The sequence below is a fragment of the Cibotium barometz genome, chromosome 30, assembly GCF_041138505.1.
Source record: "Cibotium barometz isolate CiBa-2024 chromosome 30, ASM4113850v1, whole genome shotgun sequence".
Lineage (NCBI taxonomy): Eukaryota > Viridiplantae > Streptophyta > Polypodiopsida > Cyatheales > Cibotiaceae > Cibotium > Cibotium barometz.
Window position 1 is genome coordinate 27,747,330 of NC_141075.1, and position 25,677 is coordinate 27,773,006.

The 25,677-nt window shown below is 46.2% G+C and overlaps 1 protein-coding gene across 2 annotated transcripts in view; it reads right to left on the minus strand.

Moving 5' to 3' along the window:
- LOC147621341 (uncharacterized) overlaps nt 1-25,341 on the minus strand; it is a 57,187-nt gene extending 31,846 nt beyond the window's left edge. Inside the window, exon 1 of one of the 2 annotated variants that reach the window (XM_086824073.1) lies at nt 25,266-25,341. In XM_086824073.1, coding sequence (XP_086680199.1) covers nt 25,266-25,301 — 36 coding nt within the window. In that variant the 5' untranslated portion in view covers nt 25,302-25,341. Of the gene's footprint in view, nt 1-776; nt 954-25,265 lie in introns of those variants that run through there. The other variant, XM_086824074.1, reaches the window with a different exon arrangement.
- Nucleotides 25,342-25,677: the final 336 nt, after the last annotated feature.

A 25,677-nucleotide genomic window follows, 5' to 3' on the forward strand; every position in this document is an offset into this window, starting at 1 on the left:
GCAAAGAAACTTGCAAAAGCAAAGAAACCGGCAGAAGAAGAGAAACCTGGAGAAGCAGAGAAGCTTGCAGACATGGAAACAGCAAAACATGCCGAAGGGGAGAAGAAAGTTGCAGTTTTACTAGAAAATCTATTGGGAAGAACAACAGGCGGAAGCTGACTTCCACCCAAGACGCTGGCCCTTCTAGCCCATCTCTGACGGATTTAGTAAATGTGGTTGTGGTGGAGACAGTTCCAACCCCCTGGGATGTCAAAGCCGAGAAGCTCAAATCGGAGGGGAGGTTGGCAGAGTAGAGGTTTTCGTATGATTGCCCTGATCCTCTTAATTTTTATTTGTGAAATTCGATAATCGTGGGTCGAGCGGTCTTTGAATGATTTAGAAAATGTGGCTTAGGCATCACTAAGTCTGCAAGAAAGGGAATCAGCTTTACAAATCCAGTTAGTAGACGTGGTGGACAAAAAACTACACTTGAGCAGCTCCATAAAGCACATGCATTGGAGCTAAGAACCACACTAGGACTAAAGGACGAGATGGCCGAGAGTCTCGGGTCAGCTCTGGCAGAATGCCATGATAAAACTGTGAAGATCTTTGACTTACAAGAGCAACTTCGGAACAAGGACACTGAGCTTGAGAGATCCAAGAATAAAGTCAGATGGCTAACGAATTGCAGGGTCGAGATTCACTTCAAGCTTACACAAGCAGCGTAAGAATTGCTAAGCCTTTCTAACACCAAAAGTCAGGATGAGCAGCAGGTCAAAGCGGTGGTGACAGCCTACCTTGAAACCCTCCGGGAGATCCATGCTTTGGCGGATGCGGATAAAGTGCAAAAACACATGTATAAAGCTCGTTGTGATGCCCAGGTTGCCATTGAAGAAAAAGATGAGTATACCGAGCTTATAATGGTAACGGTGGAGGAATGGGACAGTTAGGAGCTCAAGGGGCTGGCGGACGTAATGCAACTCTTATGATAATATCGAAAAATGCCTGCTAGAGGCAATGGAGCGTCTGCTGCCCACCTGTAAAGCCATGGTGCTTTATCGGCCATTTTAGCCTGGTTCAGATGGTGATAAGGGTAAAGACGGTGATGGTAAAGCAATCCATCCAACAAATGCTGGCAGAGGTCCACAACCTACGAATGCAGAAATGCCCAAAACGGAGAAATCCTCTACTGGTGGATCCCAACCTAATTTTTCTGAGAGTTTTCTGCAAGACCACGTGGAGATGTTACAAAAACAGGTTGCTTTACTGGAGGGGAAGCTGAAACTTGCCACGCTAGCTTCAAAACGAACAATAGAGGAGGGGACGGGTCCGAAGGATAAGCAGAAGCTCATTCTGGCCAGTCAATGATCCCTTGGCAGTTTTAGACATCTCTTCTTTAAGAGAGCATGTCCTTGTCCTGCAGAAGGAGCTTGAAATTAAAAAAGATGATAGTGATTGTCTTCTTCTGCAGCTCAAGGGGTATTGAGGATGAAACTGAAAAGCTCTCTAAAGAGAACAAGTAGCTGACAGAGCGGACAGACAGTTTGAAGAACTTGATCGGGAGCCGGTTCATCCTCAAGAGCTTCTTTCAGTCCTACAGGGTTAGTATAGCAGTTGAAGAAGACAAATGAAGATATATCTCTGCAAACCCAGCAGTTGGTAGAGCAGCTAGATAAGGAGAGAACAACTAATCGGAGCTTATAGTTGCAGAGGAAGGACAAACTATCAGGTCTTAAAGAAGATTGCTTCGAGGGGGGGCAGAATATTTTCCACAGATGGTCCATACATTGTCAAAAGCTTCTATTTCTTTACCCCCAACTAGAGCGATATTAATACATTCTTATTGGAGTATGCTCGATCTACTGGAGATCTAAAGAAACATGTTGATAGAAGATCGGTGGAGCGAAGCCAAAGGAGGAGATCTGCTGATTGAGCGGAAAGTCATCATTTAGATCCATCAAATGACTAGAAGGGCGGCATGCTGCCGATGGGTCTATCACTTGGGATAATGAATATTGGCTTCGAGCTCCAGCATGCCTAGCCCCTATAGCTCATTGGTGGACTGTTCATAGCACATATTCTACAAAGCTATATGCAAAATCTTATAGTTCTCCTTCTGGATTTTGTGAAAGCCTATGAGAGGGTGGATTGGGGCTTTCTAGAGAGGACGATGTGTTGGATGGGATTTCCGGAGGCATGGGTCCAAGGTGTTTCTAGGCTCTATTTGGCTTCTCACAACCAGCAGGTTCTCGTTCAGGGAGCTAGAGACAACAGATTTCCACTTTCTCACTAGGTCCGATAGGGCTGTTCACTCGCACCTTATCTATTTTTGTTTGTAGCTGAGGCCATGAGGAGTTTTCTTGCCGCTCAGAAGATAGGGCTCCAAGGGCTGCATCTTCCCATCCACGCGTTGGAGGAGCTGCTCAATCTAAAGTTTGTCAATGACACAGCAGCATACCTATCAAGAGATGAGGGGAATCTCCAGAGAATCGTCGAGGTGATAGAGATCTTTTGCCGAGCATCCAAAGGGCAGATCAACTCGCACAATGTCACGTGCATCCCGCATTTAGATGCCACGTCGACATATCTGTACAAAAGGTGCAGGACTTGGGATGGTAAACTGGTCCCATGTGAGCCCAGTCTGGGACGAGTCAGCGAGGGATCCATCCTAGTCGTCTGAGGTCAGGTGTGCATTGTCCTGCGTAGGAGTCCAAGGTCAGGTGTGCATTGTCCTGCACATGAAACAGTGCCAGTCTGCGCTGTGAGTCTCCCTTTGGAATGATGACAGTGATTCTGTGTATGTGGTATGGTACTGGATGCCAGATCATTGTGTAGGTAGTTAGGGTTTGCTTTTAGGAAAAGGGGCCAGCCCATAGGGCTACCCCAAGTCTTGTTGTGGGCATGGGGATAGTGTGAAACCACCCCCACGAGGGCCAAGAAGGCCCTGGCTAAACACACCAGCCATGGAGGGGCTGTAGGACAGCCCTAGGGGCAGGCTAGGGGAAAACATACAAGATATGCAGCCTTTGTATGGCTGTAGGGCAAGTATGGCTGTAGGGCAAGTATGGGGCAGCCCATACAGCCTGCCCAGTCCCCAAACTGCTTGCAAAACAGTGTCCAGCCCCTTGGTATTCATGCACCTGATGCCCAGCCAACAGCCATGAAGAAAAGCGCAGCTTTTTACTGGATTTTTCTAGCATTTAATGCTATAATTCAGTCGTGGGACAAAATTAGAACTGGCCGCTTGGAATAATGCTGGCTGATTGCCGTTTATAGGTAGTATAAATAGGTGAGCCCATAATCCATTGAGTTATCTCGTAATTCACCAAGTGCTCAAGCAACCAAAGGGCCAGGACAGCCAAGGGCTTGCTAACGCAAAGGGGTGAAGGACTGCAAGTCAAGGGCAGAGATTTCTCAGCCAAGAAAGGTCAAGTTTTCCTGTATTTTCTTTCAGATTTACATCATTCTAATAAAGCAAATACACCATCCATGCCGGCGGCCCTACAGAGGATATTTGGGACCCAATACTGTGTCCTCTCCTCTCTTCCTCTCTCTCTCTCTATTTTCTGCACATCTTCATTCAGTTTTGTGCGTCAATTCTGTTGTGAAAAGTGTGCTGATTTCTGAGCATTGAAGTTACCAATCTCCCCCGAAGCTTCTACATGTTACACACAAGTCATGTGGATTTCGGGTTGGCTCAGCACCCGCCCCGAAGTGGAGGCCAGTGGAGGCTTTTCAATGGATCCCGAGTGGCACTCAAGTTCATTACCTTGGATGCCAGGTTGGTATCAATATTTTCCCAGCGCAATAGCTAGCCTCTCTTCTTCTGAGCATTTGGAAGAAGCTGCTAGACTAGAGTTCAACCAAGCTTTCCTTAGCTGGCCGAGTTGTGGTGGCAAACCAAGTTCTTCTCGCCACCATGTGGTACATCACCTCTTGCTGGGCCTTCTCCCGGGCTTGCATTAGTCAGGTTCAACGGTTAATCCACAACTTTCTTTCGGCTGGTAGCGATGAGACGGGAGGGCCAAGGTGTCCTAGAGAGTGATCATTCAACCCGCGACATGAGGGCCTTGGGCATCATCGATCCCTCTGTTAAGAGTCGTGTCCTTTGAGGCAAGTTAATAGTTTGTGGCCTTCTTTTGGATGGCATATCCTGGAAGGTGAGACGCGGGCTTGTAGCTTTAGCCCTACATTTGAGGAAAGATTTGCCGCCAGTCTATTGCGCACTTGGGATCACCTCAAGCTGGCCCTTCAATAGTCCACTCCAGTTGTATTCGAGGAGCGCCTCCATCAACCTTTGATCTTGAACCCCCTGGTTTGTTTGGCTCGCCCACACGTATCATGGGGAGCTCTAAGTATGACACCCGCTCGGTCACTCAGAGATTAGCTTATTTTCAGGCAATTGTCTCTGGAGGCCGAGGACAGGAGCCTAACTAGGATATGATTAAGGGATAGACTTGGCCTCAACATGGACTCTTCCATCCCCTCGGAGTGGCTTGGCCCCAATCCTCGACCACAAACCCTCCCCGCCACCCCCTCCCGCGCAATGGTTGGGAGTGTTCACTAAGCACAACATACCTTTGGCTATCCACAACAGCGCTGACGGGAAAGAAAGAAAGAAAGTTATATTAACGTCTACAAAAGTCCAAAATGACCTATGAGACGAAAAGGATTACATCATGTCTATGGAACACATCATCATGGGTACTAAAATGAGAGAAAAGGCTAAAGGGCTGATCTATGTACAAAGAGGATAAGGCTTGCATAAGATATCCTGCATGGGGCGCCGCAACATGGCACTGAGAGTGGTAAAGCTGAGCTAGCATCAAGAAATCCTCTCATGGTGTAAGATGATGGCCCTGATCCTCCAATAGTGGGCAGGTGTGGGTCGGGGCCTGTCACCCACCTGTATTTGTGAGAAATCTCCAATCCAAAACCCTAATCAGCTTACAGGGAATTTTGTATCAAGAATTTTGAAGTTAATAAAAATTGGACATGTTGCCTGACCTAGCATGGCAGACTTCATGATTGGACATGTGTTCTTTTCCAAGGAACCATGATTGGACATGCTTCTATTCTGAAATGGGAGAGCATAATATTGCATGCATGAATGGACATGCTTCCATCCCGAAGTGGGGAAGTATGATTGGACATGCTTCATAAGCATGGTGGACTATGCACTCTTACCATTATGGGAGAGCGTATAGATGGATACAAGTGTATGGAACGGATGGTACTCACCTTAGGCACATACACAATAAGGTGTTTGAAGATCTTGCATTGGATGCTGATTTTGAGAATGCTTGAACATTTAGGCATTCATCTTAAAGCATGGAACTTGTGCATAATACTGGTTGCTGATCTAGCAACTTGTATTTTGCAGGAGGTTAAGTATTTTTCTTACTTAAACTACTTTCGATTTTGATAGTTTTACAAGATATGTACCTTTTAAGTTGGAGGTCGATTTTGAGGCCTTTCCCTTCATCTTTTGGGAAAATAGAGACTGGAAACGGAATCGGAGCGGTCGAAAACAACCCGGGTAATTTTTATTTTTATTTTTTAAGGTGACGTGGCGACTCACCCAAGCCATCTCAGCAACTGTCTCTTCAGTTACAAATGCAAATTCGTTTTAGAATTTGAGTTATAAGCATCTCTTTCTATTTTCCAAAGAGGGAAAGAGAACTAACTCTTTCTATTTGTTGACAAAGGAAAGTTTCCCATGCAAAACTGAACATGTGTAAAAGTTTCCCATGCAAACTAAAACATGTGTAAAAGTTTCCCATGTAACCTAACATGTGTAATCTTTTTCTATTTTGAACTAAGAAAGCTTTTTAGAAAGGAATTCACCTATAAAAGGAGGTGATTCCCTTCATTTTGGAGGAGGAGAGTTCATGTAAACTTGTGCATTTTTGAGAGCAGGAAGGCAAGAAGACTAGCTTCTTCTCTACCAAGTGTAGAGAACCATTTTTTAAGAGAGAAGACTATCATGTGAAGACGGAGGTGCTACTCAAGAAGAGGCTTTGAAGAGTTGAAGAAGAGCTTGCTGATTTTCTTCATCAAAGGACTTCACTCTTATGAGCATCATTGCCACAAGAGAACCAGTTGTGTGACCCATTGGTAGGCCATTGGGGTGGCACACAGACGGGTGAGTTTCTCCAACACTTGTGTGTGTGTGGTAGGCCACCACATATAAACCAAGAGATTCCACAGGTTTTGTTTTCTATCTTGTTTGATGGCGGTACCATGCTGAATCAAATCAGCCCATACACTTGTAAAATTCTGGAGAAATAATTCATATTCCTGTGAAGGGGCCCGGCCGTTCCGGGTCTATGCTGTGTCGTCTCTCTCTCTCTCTCTCTCATTTATTCTTCCATCTATTTGGCTCAAGTATTGTTGGCTGAAAATTCACGAGTTTTACTTCAATTTTCAGCCATGGTTAAAAGTGGATTAATGTGACTTAGCAGTGATAAGCTTGTTACCCAACCTCAACGAGTTTCAGTGGTATCAGAGCGGTGTTATCTTCCCTACCTTGTTGGTGATTGAAGACAATCCTTGGGCACAAGCCTTTTGCTGCTAAAGAAGAAGATGTCAACCCACAGAGAGAGATCAAGATCGCTGGCTCATCCTAGTGAGTCAATGGAAGTCTCTTCTTCAAGAAGAAGAGGTGGTGGTGCTGACAGGGAAACAAGGCAAAGTGGTGATTGTCCACGAACTTCAAGATCCTTTGGCCAAAATGAAGAAATAATGCGTAACTCTCATGCCTATGGTGAGGAGGCGCTCCATCGCCAAATCAAAGAAATGGAGGACCTGCTAACCAATCCAGATATGCAAGTGGTGGTGTCAAAGAAGGCCATCAACCATTCCAAGGTATCTCATTTTGAAGATTATGTGAAGAAATCAGATTTAGGTGATCCTATGCTGTTTGCAAAGGAATACCTCTATGAGAAGGGAATCATTGGTCCCGATCCATCTGGGCAAGCTGTTTTCTTGGAGCCCTACATCATAGCTTCCTCTAATATATCACTAACAGAGTCACCCATGTTGGTGAAAAAGGCAGTTGTTCAAGATACCAAGGAGAAAGACAAGAAAGAGACCTGCAAGCTGGGAGATCGAAGTGTGAAACTGCCATACTTTGATGGGAAGGACCGTGACATCTCAAAGATCTTAGCCTTCATCCGGGGGTTTGATTTGGCTTTCAAGAACCGGAACTTCTCAGAAGAATGTCAACTCCATCAGGTAGCTATACATCTTAAAGAAGTTGCTAGTAATTGGTATCTAACACTTGTTACTAGGAATCTCAATCCAAAAACTTGGGAGGAGTTCAAGGAGATGTTTAGAACTCAATTTTTGCCCACTGACTTCAAGAAGAAGGTGTGCATAGAATGGGATAAGTTGGATCAGCAAGGAGATAATGTGCAAACGTACATTAATCGGTTTTGGGAGGTCTACCTCAAAGCTGCTCGATACATCGACATCAGTGATAGTGAAGTGATCCGCAAGTTTGAGGGAGGTTTGAATCCTCTCTTAGATCCTCTCATGCGTATTTCACGCACAGATACTCTAAAGGATTGCATGGAGTCTGCATTGAATGTAGAATCTCGTGACATGAAATGGATGATACAGAGGAAGGGGTCTTCTTCGGAGGAGCCACACTTAAAGAAGACAAAGAACCAAGAGAAGCCAGAAAAGAAGCCTTATGCAACCTCCAAATTATCCAATTCCAAAGATCAAACCAAAAAGCCTAAACCAATCTTCAAGAAGCTGTCAAAGGAGGAGCTAGAGCAACACATCAAAGAAGGAAGATGCTTCCAGTGTGGACAGAAAGGGCACATGGCCTGGGAATGCAAAAAAAAGGATGTTGAGAAGAGGACCGAAGAAGAAACATCAAAACCTAAGGTTGTTACCATAGCTGATGTGCAAGTTCCAGAAGCCAGCCACAACGCCAAAGAAAGACAACCATGGAAGGCATTTGGTAAGTTGAGAAATCAGTCTGTGGTAGTTATGATTGACTCTAGGTCTACTCATAACTTCATCTCTGAAGAGGTGGCCAGATCCATTGGCATAATGGAGGAAGACAAAGGTATACCCACTATTGCTGACACACTTTTTGGTCAACAAGCACCAGTTGTCCCTGTGAAGGATCCTTTGAGGATTCACATAGGAAACTACTTGGATCATGTGGATTTTCTCATAGGCCCTACTCAAGGGTGTGATGTAATGCTGGGAATGCCTTGGATGCACAAGGTCAAAGCTGTACCTGTGTACAGCCCAGATGAAGATAAAATCAAGAATACTCATAAAGGAAAGAATATTACATTAGAAGTAGGAGTTCGGGGAAACTCCATTCCTCTTGTTGGTTATGTACAGATTAAGAAAGCAATGAAAAGTTCCATTTGCAGTTATTTGGTTTTTGCACAAGAAAGTAAATCTGAAAATGATGTAAATGTTGTGCATATGAATTTTGTGCAACAATTCAATGATTGTTTCAGTGAGTCTCTTCCATGTAACACGCGGAAGCTCTGGGTAGTCTTCTTTCAGCCCTAAACACTCTTGAAAACCTTCTGATGCAAAAACGCACCATCTGATGCAAAAACGCAGGTAGAGAGAGAGAGTAAGAAGTGCTGGAAATTCAGTATATACTATGGTACAAAAAGGTACATGTCTTTGCAGCCCTTGGCTGCCTCCTTGAAAAGGTAATAACATACCAAAACTGCCCTAGACTAGGACTTCTAATGACTCAAACCCCTAGTGGGTTGAATGATTAATTCTATGAGCAAGGGGGGCTATTTATAGCCCCTTGGAATAAATGATGAACTGGCCGACTGCTGGTCGGCCAGTTACATGTTCATTAAAGTCCCTTTAATTCAGCCGACTGGATGTGCTTTTTGTCCTTGATGCGCCTGCTGCTGCCACACCTTCCTGGCATTGCTGACGTCAGCCGACATGCTTTCTGGTACAGCCGACAGCTCCTCTCAGCCGACTGCACCCTGGTTCTTCTCCACATCCAAACTGGCCACTTGTGCTCCAATCCCTGGCTCTGTCTGGTTCTACTGGTTTCATAATCTTTATCTGTTTGCCTCTTCTGGATCTAGCCCTGAGAAGGTCCATGGCATTGCTGATGCACATGACATCCCCCTCTGCTAAACTTGATGACGGGAATCCAATCTGCTCTTGGATGACTGTCATCATCCCAATCCTGTTCCGAAGTCCCTCTGTCATCTTCCATCCCTGGCAAACCTTTTTCTCTGAAAATCCGATCTGTTCTCCAAACCACTCTGTCTCTGATGAAGATCTATGCATCTGGTCTTCCTCTAGTCCACAATCCATTCCTGCCCGGGCTCTGAACACGGTCTTGGTCTGGAACTGAGTCTGGCACTCTCACATCACCCTTGGAGGATCAACCTCCCTTGGGACCGTTCCCTTAGAACCTATCTGGCTCACAGAACTGCCATCCCCATCTGGCACTGTGGAGCACCACCAACACACCTCCTGGGAGTTCTTCCCGATCTGTGTTCTTGCCTTGGGTTCCGAATCCGTGTACTTTCCTGTACCTTGGACCTGTACACCATTATATGGGACTGAATCAGTGTTTAGCTTGGCTGGGCCTGATGCTCTGATACCAATGTAACACGCGGAAGCTCTGGGTAGTCTTCTTTCAGTCCTAAACACTCTTGAAAACCTTCTGATGCAAAAACGCACCATCGGATGCAAAAACGCAGGTAGAGAGAGAGTAGAGAGAGAGAGTAAGAAGTGCTGGAAATTCAGTATATACTATGGTACAAAAAGGTACATGTCTTTGCAGCCCTTGGCTGCCTCCTTGAAAAGGTAATAACATACCAAAACTGCCCTAGACTAGGACTTCTAATGACTCAAACCCCTAGTGGGTTGAATGATTAATTCTATGAGCAAGGGGGGCTATTTATAGCCCCTTGGAATAAATGATGAACTGGCCGACTGCTGGTCGGCCAGTTACATGTTCATTAAAGTCCCTTTAATTCAGCCGACTGGATGTGCTTTTTGTCCTTGATGCGCCTGCTGCTGCCACACCTTCCTGGCATTGCTGACGTCAGCCGACATGCTTTCTGGTACAGCCGACAGCTCCTCTCAGCCGACTGCACCTTGGTTCTTCTCCACATCCAAACTGGCCACTTGTGCTCCAATCCCTGGCTCTGTCTGGTTCTACTGGTTTCATAATCTTTATCTGTTTGCCTCTTCTGGATCTAGCCCTGAGAAGGTCCATGGCATTGCTGATGCACATGACATTCCAGATGAACTCCAACCTGAAAGACCTGAAGACCACAAGATAGATCTCATTCAAGGAAGCTCGACTCCGAATCGAGCTCCTTATCGGGTGAGTGCTTCACAACGGGAGGAGATCATGAGACAAGTAAATGAACTGCTGGAGACGGGCTTGATCCAACCTAGCCACTCTCCCTACTGCTCGCCACTCTTGCTAGTACAAAAGAAGGATGGCTCTTTCCGCTGTGAAGAATAGATACCCTATTCCAAGAATCGATGATATCTTGGATACACTCAACAAAGCTTCAATCTTCAGCCGCATTGATCTAAAAAGTGGGTATCATCAAGTTTGGATTGCACCGGAGGACATCTCAAAGACTACATTCCGCACCACCTTTGGTCTCTATGAGTTCTTGGTCATGTCTTTTGGTTTGACTAATGCTCCGGCAACCTTCAACCAAATGAAAGAATCATTCAAAACAGCTTGAACTAAAGGCAAATACAATTCCCACTTACCTTGCTGATCGTGGACATAACACTTCAGCACATCAAAGGCCAACTGGTTGTATATCTCTGTCTGGCCGTCCGTCTGTGGGTGAAATGCACTGGAAAAATTCAACTTAGTACCAAAATTATCAAACAATGACCTCCATAAATGACTGGTAAACTTGGCATCTCGGTCTGACACTATGGTCCTAGGAATCCCGCCAATCGGGTACCAATGCCGAATGAACAACTGGGCAACATCCTCGGCGGTCACATTGGCCCTGCAAGGAATAAGTATAACAAATTTGCTAAACCTATCAACAATAGTTAAGCACTGCATATTACGCTTACTCGGACTGGGAGGCAGATTCGTGACAAAGTCCATGGAAATGTCTTGGAAAGGACCCTCAAGAATTGGCAAGGGCTGTAACAACCCTACCTTCTTTCCACGAGGAGCTTTCACCTTTTGACAAATGTCACAGCGTTGTACATATGTAAACACATCACGCCTCATCTTTGGCCAATAGTATTGCCGTTCTAATTTCTCCAGAGTCAATTCATGCCCCTATGATCACCTGTAATGGCGTCATGGGCATCATGGAGAAGAGCTGCCCGGAATGACTTCATGACACATAGTCAGCCTCTGTAGAAAAGCCAACTATCGCGTATTAGAAAATGGCATGGTCGTGTAGCATCCAATGCCTGTTCCCACTGTGTACCGAATTCCTCGAAATCGTGTACGTGTGCTTCATGTTCTCTAGTCCTGTACCAACAAGATCAAGTCTAGTGGTTTGAATCGTAGACACTTGTCCCTTCCTGCTCAAAGCATTGGCCGAAGGTACTCAATCATACCACCGAATTGCTGGAATATCTGACTCCAGCGGTATTGTCGATCACTCCACTGTGCACTTGGCATCGTCTGAATCCAACGTAATGCCTGATGGTCAGTGCGAACGTCAAAGTCACGGCCATACAGAAAATGTTTCCAATGTTTCAAGGCTTGTATAACCGCTAGGAGTTCACGATCATAGACTGAGTAGTTCTTCTCGACGGACAGTAACTTAACGAGACATGTAAGCTACTGGATGACCATTCTGTTGCAATACACCTCCAATAACAATGTTACTCGCATCGGTGATCACGTGAAATGGGTCGTCCCACGAGGCAAGAGCTAAACAAGGCGCTTTTGATAAAGCCACCTTGACGTTATGGAATGCCTCCAACGCTCGTAAAGTCATTCAAATCTTTTGCCTTCTTGTCTTCACTCCCTTTAGCAGATCGGTGAGATCTACCGAGAGGTCAGAAAACTTGTCGATGTGAGTGGAGTATGCCCACAAAAGATCTAATGTCATAGGCTGTCTGAGGTACTTCCCACTTCATAATCTCAACCACTTTAGCCGGATCAAGTCGAATGCCTTCAGCACTAATTATATATCCCAAGTAATGGACCTGGGACAGATAAAATTCCAACTTCTTTTCATTGACGTAGAGCTCATTGCTTTCCAGCAACGTAAGGACTTTCTCCACATCAACGTCATGCTGCTCAACCGTAGCTGAAATTATGAGTATGTCGTCCAGAAATATGAACACACACTTTCCAATCAAATCCCGAAAAACACGCATCATCATGTGGTTAAATGTAGCTGGGGCGTTCGCAAGTCAAATGGCATGACCACAAATTCATAGTGGGCCCGTTCTATATGGAAGGCTGTCTTGGGGATGTCCCCCTCCACAATCCGCACCTGGTGGTATCCACTCTTTAAATCAAGTTTCGAGAACACCTTTGCTCTATTCAGCCTCTCGAGAATATAGTCAATTCGAGGCATCGGGAATCTGCTCTTGATAGTTAGCTTGTTGAGTGCACGATAATCGACACAAACGGGAAGACCCATCTTTCTTCTTGACAAATAAGATCGGTGCTGCAAATGGTGACACGCTGGGGCGGATGAAGCCAGATTGCAACAATTCTTGGAGTTGGCAATCCAACTCCGATTCCATTGCCTTGGAAAGGCGATACAAAAACTTGCTCGGGGGTTCCGAGCCTGGGAGGAGGTCAATCTTGTTGTCCTCCGGTCTGGATGGGGGGAGCTGGGGAGGGAACCGAGTACTTCTCGGAAGCACTAGCCACCGTCTGGGCTGTCTGGATGTAAATCATCGCACACTGTGCGCCTAAGTGGCTTATGAGCGGAAAGTTCAGAATTCCTGGCTCACACTTAATGGTCATTGGGGCATTTGACACATTCCGATTGATCTGGAACGTGTGCTTGTCCCACTTGACATCAGGAAGAAACTTGTGAAACCACTGAATACCCAAAATTATGTCTGCTCCTACAAGAGGGACAACCATAAAATCACGCACAAACTCTATGCCCTAAATCACTAACTTAGCACCTAGAGCTTCATACTTGACGCTCGTTGTCATGCCTGTGCTAAAACCCTCAACCTGTTTGTCCACCGAAGTCAGATCGAAACGGGCATGCCTAACGGCCTGTTCCATGACCACATCCTCCGTGCTGCCGCTGTCAAACAAGACAACAACTCTCTGGCCGCCTATGTAGCCAAAGGACTTGAGCAATTCGTTGCGCTCATACTCCTGGTCATGGGCGCCCTTCTGCTTATCTTCGAGCTCCCGGCTAATAATTGCTCCAACTGAAGCAGCGGAGCTCACCACATTGAAGCGGTGGAGGCGGCGGTGGCGGGCATTGGAGGCTTCTTCGAACAATCCCGAGAAGTATGTCCTTTTGTATGACAAAAGAAACATCTACCCTCCTTCTTTTACTAAGAAAGCTCCTCAGCACTCAACTTGCCACCTGTCTTGCCTGCCTCCGCTTTCTGGTCAGGAGTAAGCTTAGACGCATTGTTCGAGTTCTTGGAGCCAGAGGCTCCCGGGCTCTGTCCTGGGAAAGACTCCGTCTGGTTCTGGCTTTTGCCCCCCAAGGCGGTAGCCCTAGGAGAAGCTGGCTAGGAAGTCTTGGGCTTGCCACCATTATGTTTCATTTCTGCACTCTGCGCAAGCGAGAGTGCGTCCTCAAAGGTGGCTGGCCTAAACATACGCACCTCCCATTGGATTTGCGTGTCCAGGCCATACAAAAACTGCCCTTTCTTGTCCGTATCATCAGATAAGCCTAATTGCAGACATAAGGTCGAAATTCTATTGGCAAGCTGAAGGACTGGTTGCGCGTTCTCACGCGCTCCCCTGAACTCGTCTTCGAGTCGCTCAAGGTAGTGTGGCGGTAGAAACCGCTGCTTAAGGTCGCAGACAAACTCGTCCCACACATAAGCTGCCATACCTGCTCTGGTGTGGGCATGAGCCCACTAAGTCCACCAAGGAATGGCCTCACCTTCCAAGTACCAACTGGCTAAGATCACTCTGTCAGTATCTGTTTTCCTAACTGCGGCAAAGTAAGCTGCAAATTGATGTAACCATGAATAGAGAGTTGTGGGATCGAGTTTACCATTATACTTACTGAAATTCATTTTCTCAGGAAAATGATTCAAGGGCGCCGCCGGTGTCAATCTGGCGTCCAATGCTTTGAGGTAACGCTCGTATTCCACGCGTCGCATGGCTTCGTCTTCTCGTTGTCGGATCTCCAATGCACGCATCTGCAACTCAAGCAAAGAGCTTGGCTGTGGCTGTGACCCTGTGAGAGGGTTCTTGTGTCGAGGATCTGGTATCTGGGATACGGGAGGAGAGGGAGGAGGAGATGGAAAACGCAACGCTGGAGAGCGGGTACGCTACTCCAGAGCCAAGATCTGCGCCTTCTACTCATCCAACTTGGCTGTCTGTTCTAGGATTGCTCGCATGAGCTACTGGAACATGTCTGTGACACTCAAGCCTGGTGCCCTAGCTGGGCTGCCTGGTGCACTCTCGTCCCATGGTTCTTGGTCTCTCTCGTTGTCGAAGCTCGCCATAGCAGGAAAATGCACTTCCTTTCCGGAACGCAATCCGACCATCCACTATCTGTGTGGGAGACGTCCGGAGGCTTCCGGAGGCTGAAAACCAACCGTCCTTCGAGGGACAGGAGTCACTCCGAAAGGGGTAGTCCACCGGCATCTAAAAACCAACCACACAAGCGAGAAAAAATTCTGGTTTCTTTGCTGAATCTTTGTACTTGAAGTAGGCTCTAATACCACTGTAATATGTGGAAGCTTTGGAGAAGAATCTGTAACTTCAAAACTCAGAAATCAGCACTCTTTTCGCGACGGAAATTAACGCACAAACTGAAAGGAGATGTGCAGAAAATAGAGAGAGAAGGGAGAGATGGAGAGGACACAGTATTGGGTCCCAATTACCCTCTGTAGGGCCCCCACCACGGATGGTGTATTTGCTTTATTAGAATGATGTGAATCTGAAAAGAAAATACAGAATTCTTGACCTTTCTTGGCTGGGAAATCCCTGCCCTTGACCTTCAGTTCTCCACCCCTTTGCTTAGCAACTCCCTTGGCTTGTCTAGCCCTTGATTTGCTTGAGCTCTTGGTGAATAATGAGATCAATGAATGGGATTGTGGACTAAGCCTTTTATACTACTACTCATGAGCAGTCGGCCAGCATACATCCAGGCGGCCAGCATAAAAGTCCCACGACTTATGCAAATTCAGCAATAAATGCTAAAATAAATCCCATAAATGTTGCGTTTTATTCCTAGCTAGCTGGGAGGTGATGCGCCTGCATTCCAATGGTTGGGCAAGCCTTTTGCACACATCCCAAGGACTGGGCAGCCTGAATGGGCTGCCCCATACTTGCCCGTACAGCCATGAAAAGGCTGTAAACTCCTGGAATTTGCCTTATTCTTGCCCTAGGGCTGTCCTACAGCCCCTCCATGGCTGGTGGGTTCAGCCTGGGCCTTCCTGGCCCTCATGGGGGTGGTTCCACACCATTCCCATGCCCACACTAAGATCCGGGGTAGCCCTATGGGCTGGCCCCTTGTCCTAACCACTATCTACTCAATGATATGGCATCCGGTACCATACTAGATACACAGAATCACTGACATCATTCTAGAGGGGGACTCACAGCGCGGACTGGCACTGTTTCATGTGCAGGACAGTGCACACTTGACCTTAAGACTCCTGCGCATGCGCAGGACAATGCACACCTGACCTCGGACATCTGAGATGGATCCCTGGCTGACTCGTCCCGGACTGGTGGGCTCACATGGGACCAGTTCACCATCCCAGGTCCTACACCTTCTGTACAGAAATGTCTACGTGGCATCCAAGTGCGGGATGCACGTGACACTCAGCAACTGTCTCTTCAGTTGCACATGCAAATTCGTTTTAGAACTTGAGTTATAAGCATCTCTTTCTATTTTCCAAAGAGGGAAAGAGAACCAACTCTTTCTATTTGTTGACAAAGGAAAGTTTCCCATGCAAAACTAAACATGCGTAAAAGTTTCCCATGCAAACTAAAACATGTGTAAAAGTTTCCCATGCAACCTAACATGTGTAATCTTTTTCTATTTTGAACTAAGAAAGCTTTTTAGAAAGGAATTCACCTTTAAAAGGAGGTGATTCCCTTCATTTTGGAGAAGGAGAGTTCATGTAAACTTGTGCATTTTTGAGAGCAGGAAGGCAAGAAGACTAGCTTCTTCTCTACCAAGTGTAGAGAACCATTTTTCAAGAGAGAAGACGGAGGTGCTATCATGTGAAGACGGAGGTGCTACTCAAGAAGAGGCTTTGAAGAGTTGGAGAAGAGCTTGCTGATTTTCTTCATCAAAGGACTTCACTCTTGTGAGCGTCCTTACTACAAGAGAACCGGTTGTGTGACCCATTGGTAGGCCATTACGGGTGAGTTTCTCCAACACTTGTGTGTGTGTGGTAGGCCACCACATGCAAACCAGGAGATTTTAAAGGCTTTGTTTTCTATCTTGTTTGATGGCGGTACCATGCTGATTCAAATCAGCCCATACACTTGTAAAATTCTGGAGGAATAATTCATATTCCTGTGAAGGGGACCGGCCATTCCGGTGATTTAGCAACGATAAGCTTGTTACGCAACCTCAGCGAGTTTCAATGCACCTCTCGGTCGAGGTCATCAACCTCTACATAGCTCAATGGCTCTATCCAGTGTCACTCCTCTGGGTCAGGCTCCTACATCAGCCTGGAACCAGGTGGGTGGGTGGGTCTACCCTTGGAGCTCAGGTCCGGAAGAAATTAGTGAGAGCTCTCTGCATTGGTCCTCGAGTAGGTGCTGCTGGTCTGGGCCGCAATAGTGACTCCTTGTGTCTATGAAGCTCCAGAAGGAAGAGCCCTAGGCATCTCTGATCCAGGAAGTACATGATCCTAGTACATGATCCTGAAGAGTGGTCCAAACACGTCTCTAAAGAGGCAGTGGAACCTCCCCTTGGTCTCATAGTATACTGAACATTGGCATAATATGTAGTGCTCCTCCGTCTAGGCCTCTACATGGCAAAGCTGACACATCCTATCCTCTAGTGCAGCCATCCGTGGCTCATATTTGGCTGTCTCCACCCTCAACTGGTGGGATGAGGTGCAGATGTGGTCAATTGTACATCTCACTCCAAATGACACGTGTGTCCATGTAGCGCGGGTGTGTGATAAAGCTATCCTCCATCAAGTGAAGTAGATCAACGTTTTTCTTCTACAGTTCACCTCGGGACAGCAGCCCTCTCTGCTCACCATCTGACATCGGGACGGTAGCCCTCTCTACTTATCTTCCCCATCAACACCACTCAGGCGGCAACCCTCTCTGCTCCTCACCTCTCACTCAGTTATTGTAGCACCCTTGTCACCAGAGCTTGCACCACTTTCACCACGTGGGACGGCAGCCCTCTCTGCTCCTCACCACCACTCAGGTATTGCAGCACCCTCGTCACCAGAGCTTGCACCACTCGGGATGGCAGCCCCCTCTACTCTTCATCACCCTTCAGGTACCACAGCACCCTTGTCACCAATGTCTACATCACTTCACCTTTTGTTGCCCACTACCATCTCGGAGTGCCTCTACATCCACCGACGCGAGCCTTCGACACCGACCACCTCACGGAGTCCCTTTGTCTCACATCGACACGAGCCTTCATCACTGACCATGCTACAACTCCAACATCATCTTTGCTTCTGCAACTGTCTTCTTCACAGAGTCTCCACACATCCAAGAACCTCTTGTACATATTTTCACTCACCATCATCACTCACTCACCCATTTCATGCTGTGTTGTTTTGCTCTGATATCTCGTACATCTAGTCCTTCGGTCCTTTTTCCCTCACAGTGAGGAAGGAAGAGTGGAGGGGATGGGGTTCTGGTGGGTGGGAGGGTTGCTAGAAGATCCTCGACTCCAAGCCTCCTTGGAGTCCTGTCTCAAGAATAGCCGGTATAGTTCCAGCTCGAGCTTGGCTAGGTGGGCTCGCTTCTTCCTCCGTATGAGACATCGGAAGACCGTGTGTTCTTGTTAGTGAGTGGTGGAGCCTAGGGTTGCCTCACAATGCAGTCGGGCTTGGGTCTCGTCATACTAGCTATTCTGTGAGACAGTTTTGCATGGTGGTCTGGGGGCGGCTTTGGTCTGTGGGAAGGCGGCTGCGGTGGTGGCATAGTGGTTGAGTACTTCAGGTACGGTGTAGTATGGTACGTGTATGGTACGAGTATGTAAAGTACACATCAAGATAAGTACTTTAAATACGTTCACGTTTTTAATTATATATATATATATATATATATATATATATATATATATATATATATATATATATATGTGTAAAAATAAGGAATATCTAGCATCCATACAAAAATAGCATGAAAGACAATGGTAATACTAAAATGAAAACTAATCTATCAACTACTGAGCAATGACCACTGACTAAAATAATTTAAAAATGGGCCAAATAAGTGTTGTACATTGAACCTCATATTTTGTACGAAGACCTCATACGAGGTACGGTACATATGTAGTGGTATGGAAAGTACTGACGGTACACATCGGATGAGTACGGGTATGGAATGCAACTATGGGTGGCGGATGTGTCGAGGGTGGTTGCGAGCTGCGTGGTGAGCTCATCAAGCAAGGTGTGGGGGTCGAGGTTGGAGAGGGTGCGGTAAATGTGGTCGGAGTAGATGGGAGAGGTCTCTCTAGTGAAGTGGTATCTTGGGTGGCAGTGGTGAGGTAGAACAGGGGGCTGGGTGGTGAACGGGGAGAAGGCTAGATATGTGTGGTCAGCTGCAACTCTGATAGGGCGAGGAGAGATGGTGAAGTTCAGAATGAGTGGTATCAACGAGAGAGCCCATCACGTAGTCCACTGTATTGGTGCCATGTGCAAAGGGGTAGCATGTGAAAGAGCTGGAACCAGGCCATCAAGCTAAGCCATTGTATATTGCTAGTCCATGAGCTCGCCAAGAGCCAAGAAATACTCCCCATAGGTGCGGCTCGCTGTGTCCTGTGATGTCTGGATCGTTGTGTCCTGTGATGTATGCTTGAGGTCTGTGCCCTCAATGTCGATCTTCTAGTACATGAAATCCTCTGTCTCAAAGAAGGGTATCTGTGCGCTGCCTGTTCGGGCATTGAAGTCTCCAGCAAGCAGGATGTCTCTTAGGTTGGAGAACCCCAGAATGTCATCATAGAGTGGCAGATATGGAGACTCTCCACAGGTGGCATATCTGGATGCAGCTGGTGCGAAGTAGCAAACCTGCTAGGTAGATATCTCGGGGCCTCTCCGTCCTGATCCTAATCCACATGAATTGTGCTCCCTCGTCCTGTCTGACCACCTATATCGTATGCTACAGTATAGTATGGCCACTCCTGAGCCTCTGGTGCCCCCAACCATGCGTGACTATGGGCGGTATGCGGACTCCCATCTATATCCTCTCACCTCAGGTAGCCATCAAAGGCCTGCATCTGTCCGTAGAGCCCCATTGCAGTTCCAACCCACAATTTCCAACTTGGTCTCATAGGTCTCGCACCATCATTGGAGCGCCACTCGGTGATAATCACCCTTCTATTTCTGTACACTACCCATTTCCGCCGTCCACGCCTCCAGTATGCGCAGCATGCATTCCCTCCTATGTGCCACTTGGGCTGGTGTGAGGTCATCATCTTGGTAAGTCTTTTCCCCCTTAAGGCTCACCTTTTGGTGAGGAAGGTTTGCTTTGCTTCCAAGACTTGAGGATGAGGACGCGCTCTCTTGTGGTGTCCTTGCCCACCCTCCATGTTTCAACGAAAGGGATGTCGGGGATTCCCATCTTCGTGCTGGTGATGCCCCTTCCTTCCATCCCACAACTTGCACATGTAAAGCTTAAGTCTCCCTCCTCTTCTCCTCCTCGAGCGTGTTATTAATGATGTTCGGTGTTAAGGGTGGGTTCCGTTGTTTCTTGGCAACCTCGATCCAATTGCCCATATCCTCCACTTGCTTCTATGTTCTTTTGATCACCTTCGGCCCATGTGGCTAAAGGGACTAGAAAGTTCTTGAGCTAAGGCTAGGTTTTTTTTTTTTGAATAGAGACTTCTATTAAGTAATATAAAATCATACAAAGGAAGATCTCAAACCAAAAGGTATGGAGATCTCAACCAATCGGGGGCACTATGCTGCCATAAACGCCCCATAGGAGGGGAGGAAAAGGAAATACCATGGTTCCACTCTCTCATAAATCTGGTACGTACTCTAGAAGATCCCTGTATAGGGGCCCACGTGGCCAAAATAGTATGAATGATATTACTCCATATATTGCAAATACATTGGGTGTCACAAACATGAATACCCTCGAAGGCCACTCAACATCTGGTCTTCCAAATATGCCACATCATGATACTAGCAATTATCTCCTCTTCCAGAAATCTGAGAGAAAATGAGGAGGGAGACCTTGAGACTGCCAATGCCCCGCTGCTGCTAGAGTGCTCTCGATCGCGGCATTTGAATCCTGTGGCCCAGCCGTGCGGTGTAAGCAAAGGAGTGCCATGAGCCTCCTCTCTATCAAAGGGATCATGCCATGTCCACTCCCCTGGATCCGCTAAAGTCATGTGAGAGTGAGACCCTCCCATATCCACAACTGCCAGAATCTCTCTTTGGCTACCTTGGCTGTGGTGGAGGGTCAATGTGCCAACTATGCTCATGGAATCCTATCACCCTCACCCTCTGCCAGGTGCATCCACTAAAATCCTCGAAAGGGGGCTTTGCTCTGTCAAGTCTGCCATGTGGTCCAATAGAGAAGGTGAGGAGGGCAGAGCTCTCATCGTGCCATAAACAACGAAGGGTAAGTCATGTCTGGTGAAAAAACCCAATCATTTAGGGTCCGGAATTAGGGCAAGACACTCCGGGGGGATGGAGAAGTCCATGTCGAGGCTAGGTGTTGAGAATCTATCCCTGTCCCGTATCCAAGTGAGGCTCCTCTCCAGGGCCTCCGACGGAAGCTATCTAAAAAGAAGCCAATCTGCTGGGCCCACACTTAGGATCCCCATGGTACGTGCAGGCGGGCCCCAAACATATGCCCACTGGGTAATGACGAGGGGGTTCCATATCAAGGGCTGATAGAGGCACTCCTCTCATGGAACTGGAGTGGACTACTAAAGAGCCTGAGGTGGTCCCAAGCTCACACAAGCTAGCTGCAAATCTGTCCTCAAATGTTGGGCTAAAGCCATGAGCCCGCATCTCCGTGAAAATCCATCTTGTACTCTGGGGCCAAGGATCTCCCAAAAAGGGGGTGCGGGCGGCGATTTGGGCTTCCAAGGCTTGCCTCTCGGAAGAAATCCTCGAACTATCAACTTGCCCAAAAGGGCACGGCTATAGATAGAGGGGTCGATGATGCCCACGCTCCCCCCTGTATCGAGGCTGGACGGACACTCTCCAGGCCATCTTGGCCTGCAAAAGTCTCCCATCACTACCAACCCAAAGAAAGTTACGTATCAACCGTTGAACCTGACCAATGCAAGCCCGGGAAAAGACCCCGCAAGAGGTGATGTACCACATAAACACGAGTAGAACTAAGGAACCAGCCCAACTAAGGAAAGCCTGGCAGCTCTCGCTTCAGGAACCGGCCCAACTAAGGAAAGCCTGGCAGCTCTCGCTTCTTTGTTCAACATTCCTCTCAATCTGTCCATGCCTATGACAGTAGTGGCACTAAACTCCTCTATATTAACCCAAATTTGCAGGTGATTGGATCCCTCGGTATGGTTGTGGCCAAGAAGAGTTTGGATGAAGGTTGTCCTTGGTTGGTTGTTATAAAGTATTTGCCCATTACGGGATGTTGTAGTGTTTCCAGAATTGTCCCTCATTGTCTGCTCCTGTTTGACCTTGCTCACTAATTGAGGTACTGTTTGGTTTACAACAGTAGGTTGAGTTGTTATAAATGATCTCCATGTGGAAGGAAGTGCTGCCAGTAGCAGCATCACTTGCAGAGTATCAGGGATGGCCAATCCCACAATGATGGCTTTGTCCAATAAAGGTTTCCAGTCATCATCAGCAAAGGTATCTGCAGATTGTCCTTCCTTCATCTCAAGAGTAATGAGTCTCTTGAGGAGGTTAACCTGAGAGGGTAAATCCATGTGTTCACATTCTGCTTTGAGGGCTTCCCACATCGCCTGAGCAGTTTGTAGTAGTCGGACTAACTGAATTTGCTTGTCACTGACAACAATTTCCGAGAGGTCTCTTGAACCCATGATGTGTGTGCGGTTGCATTTGCCTGGCCTGTTAATTTGTCCAATTGGTAAGACCGGGTGTTGATAGCTGCGACCTGCCGCTGCTGATTGTTTTGTCTGCCAACTGAGGCCAGCTACGCTCTGCTGCTGTCCAGATCAGCTATTTCTTCCCCATGTGATAATTAACAGCCTAACTATGACTTAATCAGTTATTAATCACCCAATCACAAGTAGACAGATAAACTTCAGTATTTGATCCCAAGGAGTTTATTTATACGTCACATAAGGAAGTGTGTCGCTTGAGCTTTGGTTGGTGACTCTTTGACGCTTCGCATTTATTTAGTTTGTTTATTTAAGTTGGTTTTATTGTTATTTAAGGTTATTTCACAATCCCAAACACATGTTGCTGGCCTACAAGCAAAAATAAGCCCTTAATTTTTTATTTTATTTTTTGTGTTCTCATCTTGCAATGTGTGAGCACCAAATTGTCTAGGACCAAATGTTGGAAAATGATGTGGAGGTTCTGAGGGTAATGATATGGGCAAAATGATAGCGACAAATGCCACGTGTGTGGAAAATCTTGCCACGTGTGGCAAATCTTGCCACGTAAGGATATTGACATGCATGGGGACTTGAGAGGTGAAAGTGGCTTGGTCAACCAGCGAGCTTTGGGGCAGATGCCAAACCGAAGACCTAGCTACCAATCTGATGTATAGAACCCTAACGCTTTGTATCGTGTTGTTCGCTTGTTGTACAACCTGTTGTACGATACTATGGTACCTTCTGTACCTGTTGTATTAGCTATTGTACTGTTGCACCTGTTGTATTACCTAATACCTATTGTACATGATGTTGCACCTAATCTACTACTACATGGGCGTGTCCGATTGCATCGCATGTTGGCTGGTGTTTTGAACTTGTTGGCCATCACCTATCACCACTTGTGGACACCTTGATCTTGCTCCCCAACATTGGTGGCGCACTATATCCCTATAGACCCGTTGGTTGTGGACGCACAACTAGTTGGCACTCATTCTGTGGGTGGGCACCCCATTGTTGCTGCCCATATCCTTGTTCCAATTATTGGACGCATGCAACCCATTGACAATCAACCAAGGAGGTGCTCACCTGATTTTGACGGAGCCTGTAAACCTAGGAAACTTGGATTCTCCGCACCTCTGTTGCCATTGCCAACATATGCCATCTTGGCTACTATGCATCGATCCTATTCAACAGTCCCAGAGAACCTGCCTGGTGGGTTGCCAACAATGATAGCTTTGGAGAACCTGCCTAGTAGGCTAACTAGCAAAGGATACAATGTATTCCATTAGCTTCAAATCTGCAGGTGAGGTTGTTTCTAGCAGGCGCCCACAAAGCTTTGTACTTCAATAATAAAGAAACCAAAAGAGGAAGGGAAGGAGGAGGGGGGGTGGGGTTTACAGAAATACATTTACAAAAGGGGTTTTTTTATCGATTTTGAAAAAAAACCCGTAAAAAGTTCGTAAAGAAAAAGGGGTCATTTTATTCAACAAAAATTCACAGGTAAGGGGTTTTTTTAACACCCCTTCAATGCACGTGATACATAGGGTTTCTTAGTAGTGCAGCACCCCCTGAGCTCTTTATAGATTCATAAGGTATATGAGGATTAGATATGTGTGCCTCTTATGACAAAAGGTGGTGGAGACAAAGGAACATCCTTTAGTCCATTGTTCAACATACTATTAGATTCGATTGAGTGCACTTAAATATGATGATTCATTTGGGGAGGGTCTCCTTCCTTTATGGAGAATGATAGGGTAGGATCGAAAGAATGTAGCTCTCTATATGTGCATGAGGTTTTTTAGTATGTGTGGCTCTTGTGACAATTATAGGAGGTGGAGACAAAGGACCATCCTAAACTCAGATTGATGCCCACCCATGCGGAATGCCATACAAAGACTTACATCATCCCACAAACAGAGAATTCTTAGAGCCACAACTATAACCCAGAGGAGATCACAAATAGTCTAGAGAAAACAGAAACTATGTACTCAGCCAAGGCAAATGAGGATCGTTGATATGTTTCATGGACACATGAAAGGTTCACCCTCTAGGCCCTTGCAAGAAATGCATCTTGTTGTAATTTTTAACAGTAAAATTAGGTGCCTCGAAATCTTCCATGTTTAAAGATGCAGGAGCATTAGGACACATATGGTTTTCAAATGACTTTTCTTTTGGTGAGTTATATATTAATATATTATAGATATCAAGGTTCAAACTCACGCACTCTTCTAGGCAACATGTACAATCTCAGTTCAAACTCACGCACTCTTCTAGGCAACATGTACAATCTCGAGAGGGGTATAGCTATTCAAAAACCCCATATACATGTGCATTCAAAAGGTATTCGAAAAAAAAAAACTCACCTGTAAATCTTGGCCCGAGTGTTAAACTACCCCTTTTTCTTCTTAAACCGGTGTTATAGAAACCTTACCTTTAAATCTTGGCCCTCTTAAACTACCCCTTTTTCTTCTTAAACTCGTCATTTTAAATGTTGTAGAACACCTTACCTTTAAATATTGGCACTCTTAAACTACCCCCTTTTTTCTTCTTAAACTCGTCATTTCTTTTTCCCAAAAATCACCTTAAAAATGCCAATTATGTTAAAATCACTTGCTATTTCGTCATGGGCAGGATCCCCCGCGAGGGTACGATAGCTGCTCGACCAACAGATACTTTAGTGTTTGTTCGAGAATACTTCTGGATCAAAGACATCTTCGTATAAAGAATAATAACCATTAACCGTGTTCCATACATAAGTCGTGAATTTGTGATTAGCATCCATGTCTGGAAAACAAGAGACACTATCTAGCTAATCTGGCCTGTTAGAAATGTACAGAAGCTTACCATGCAAATACGTGGTGAGATTTCATGATAGTTACTGCTTAAATACCGTCAATGAATGAATTAGGAGCCAGTACAAATTAGGATTTCATTACTAACCTCTGGTTTGATCCACCTTGATGCAGCTGGAGACATGATAGGAGGATCGTTCGTGTGTGTATGTGTGTATATACACGTGTGTGTATATACACGCGTGTGTGTGTGAGAGAGGGAGACAGAGAGAGAGAAGGTGGCGGACGCGAACGACGTGTCGCTTGCAATTCTAATTCTATCCCGGTTTACTATCTTATTCACACCGCCCTTCGAGCTTCGAGGACAAATGTACGTGGTTCGCCAATAATATCTTACTAGAAATCGTGTCCACCACGCACCTTTTTTTTAGTGACGTGTCCACCACGCAGATGAACCCTTTGGAACTATCATACATATAACATGGGGTTGAGGTCTAGTATACGTGTATACAATATATACATATATATATTATATGTAAATATATCTATCTACATAATAT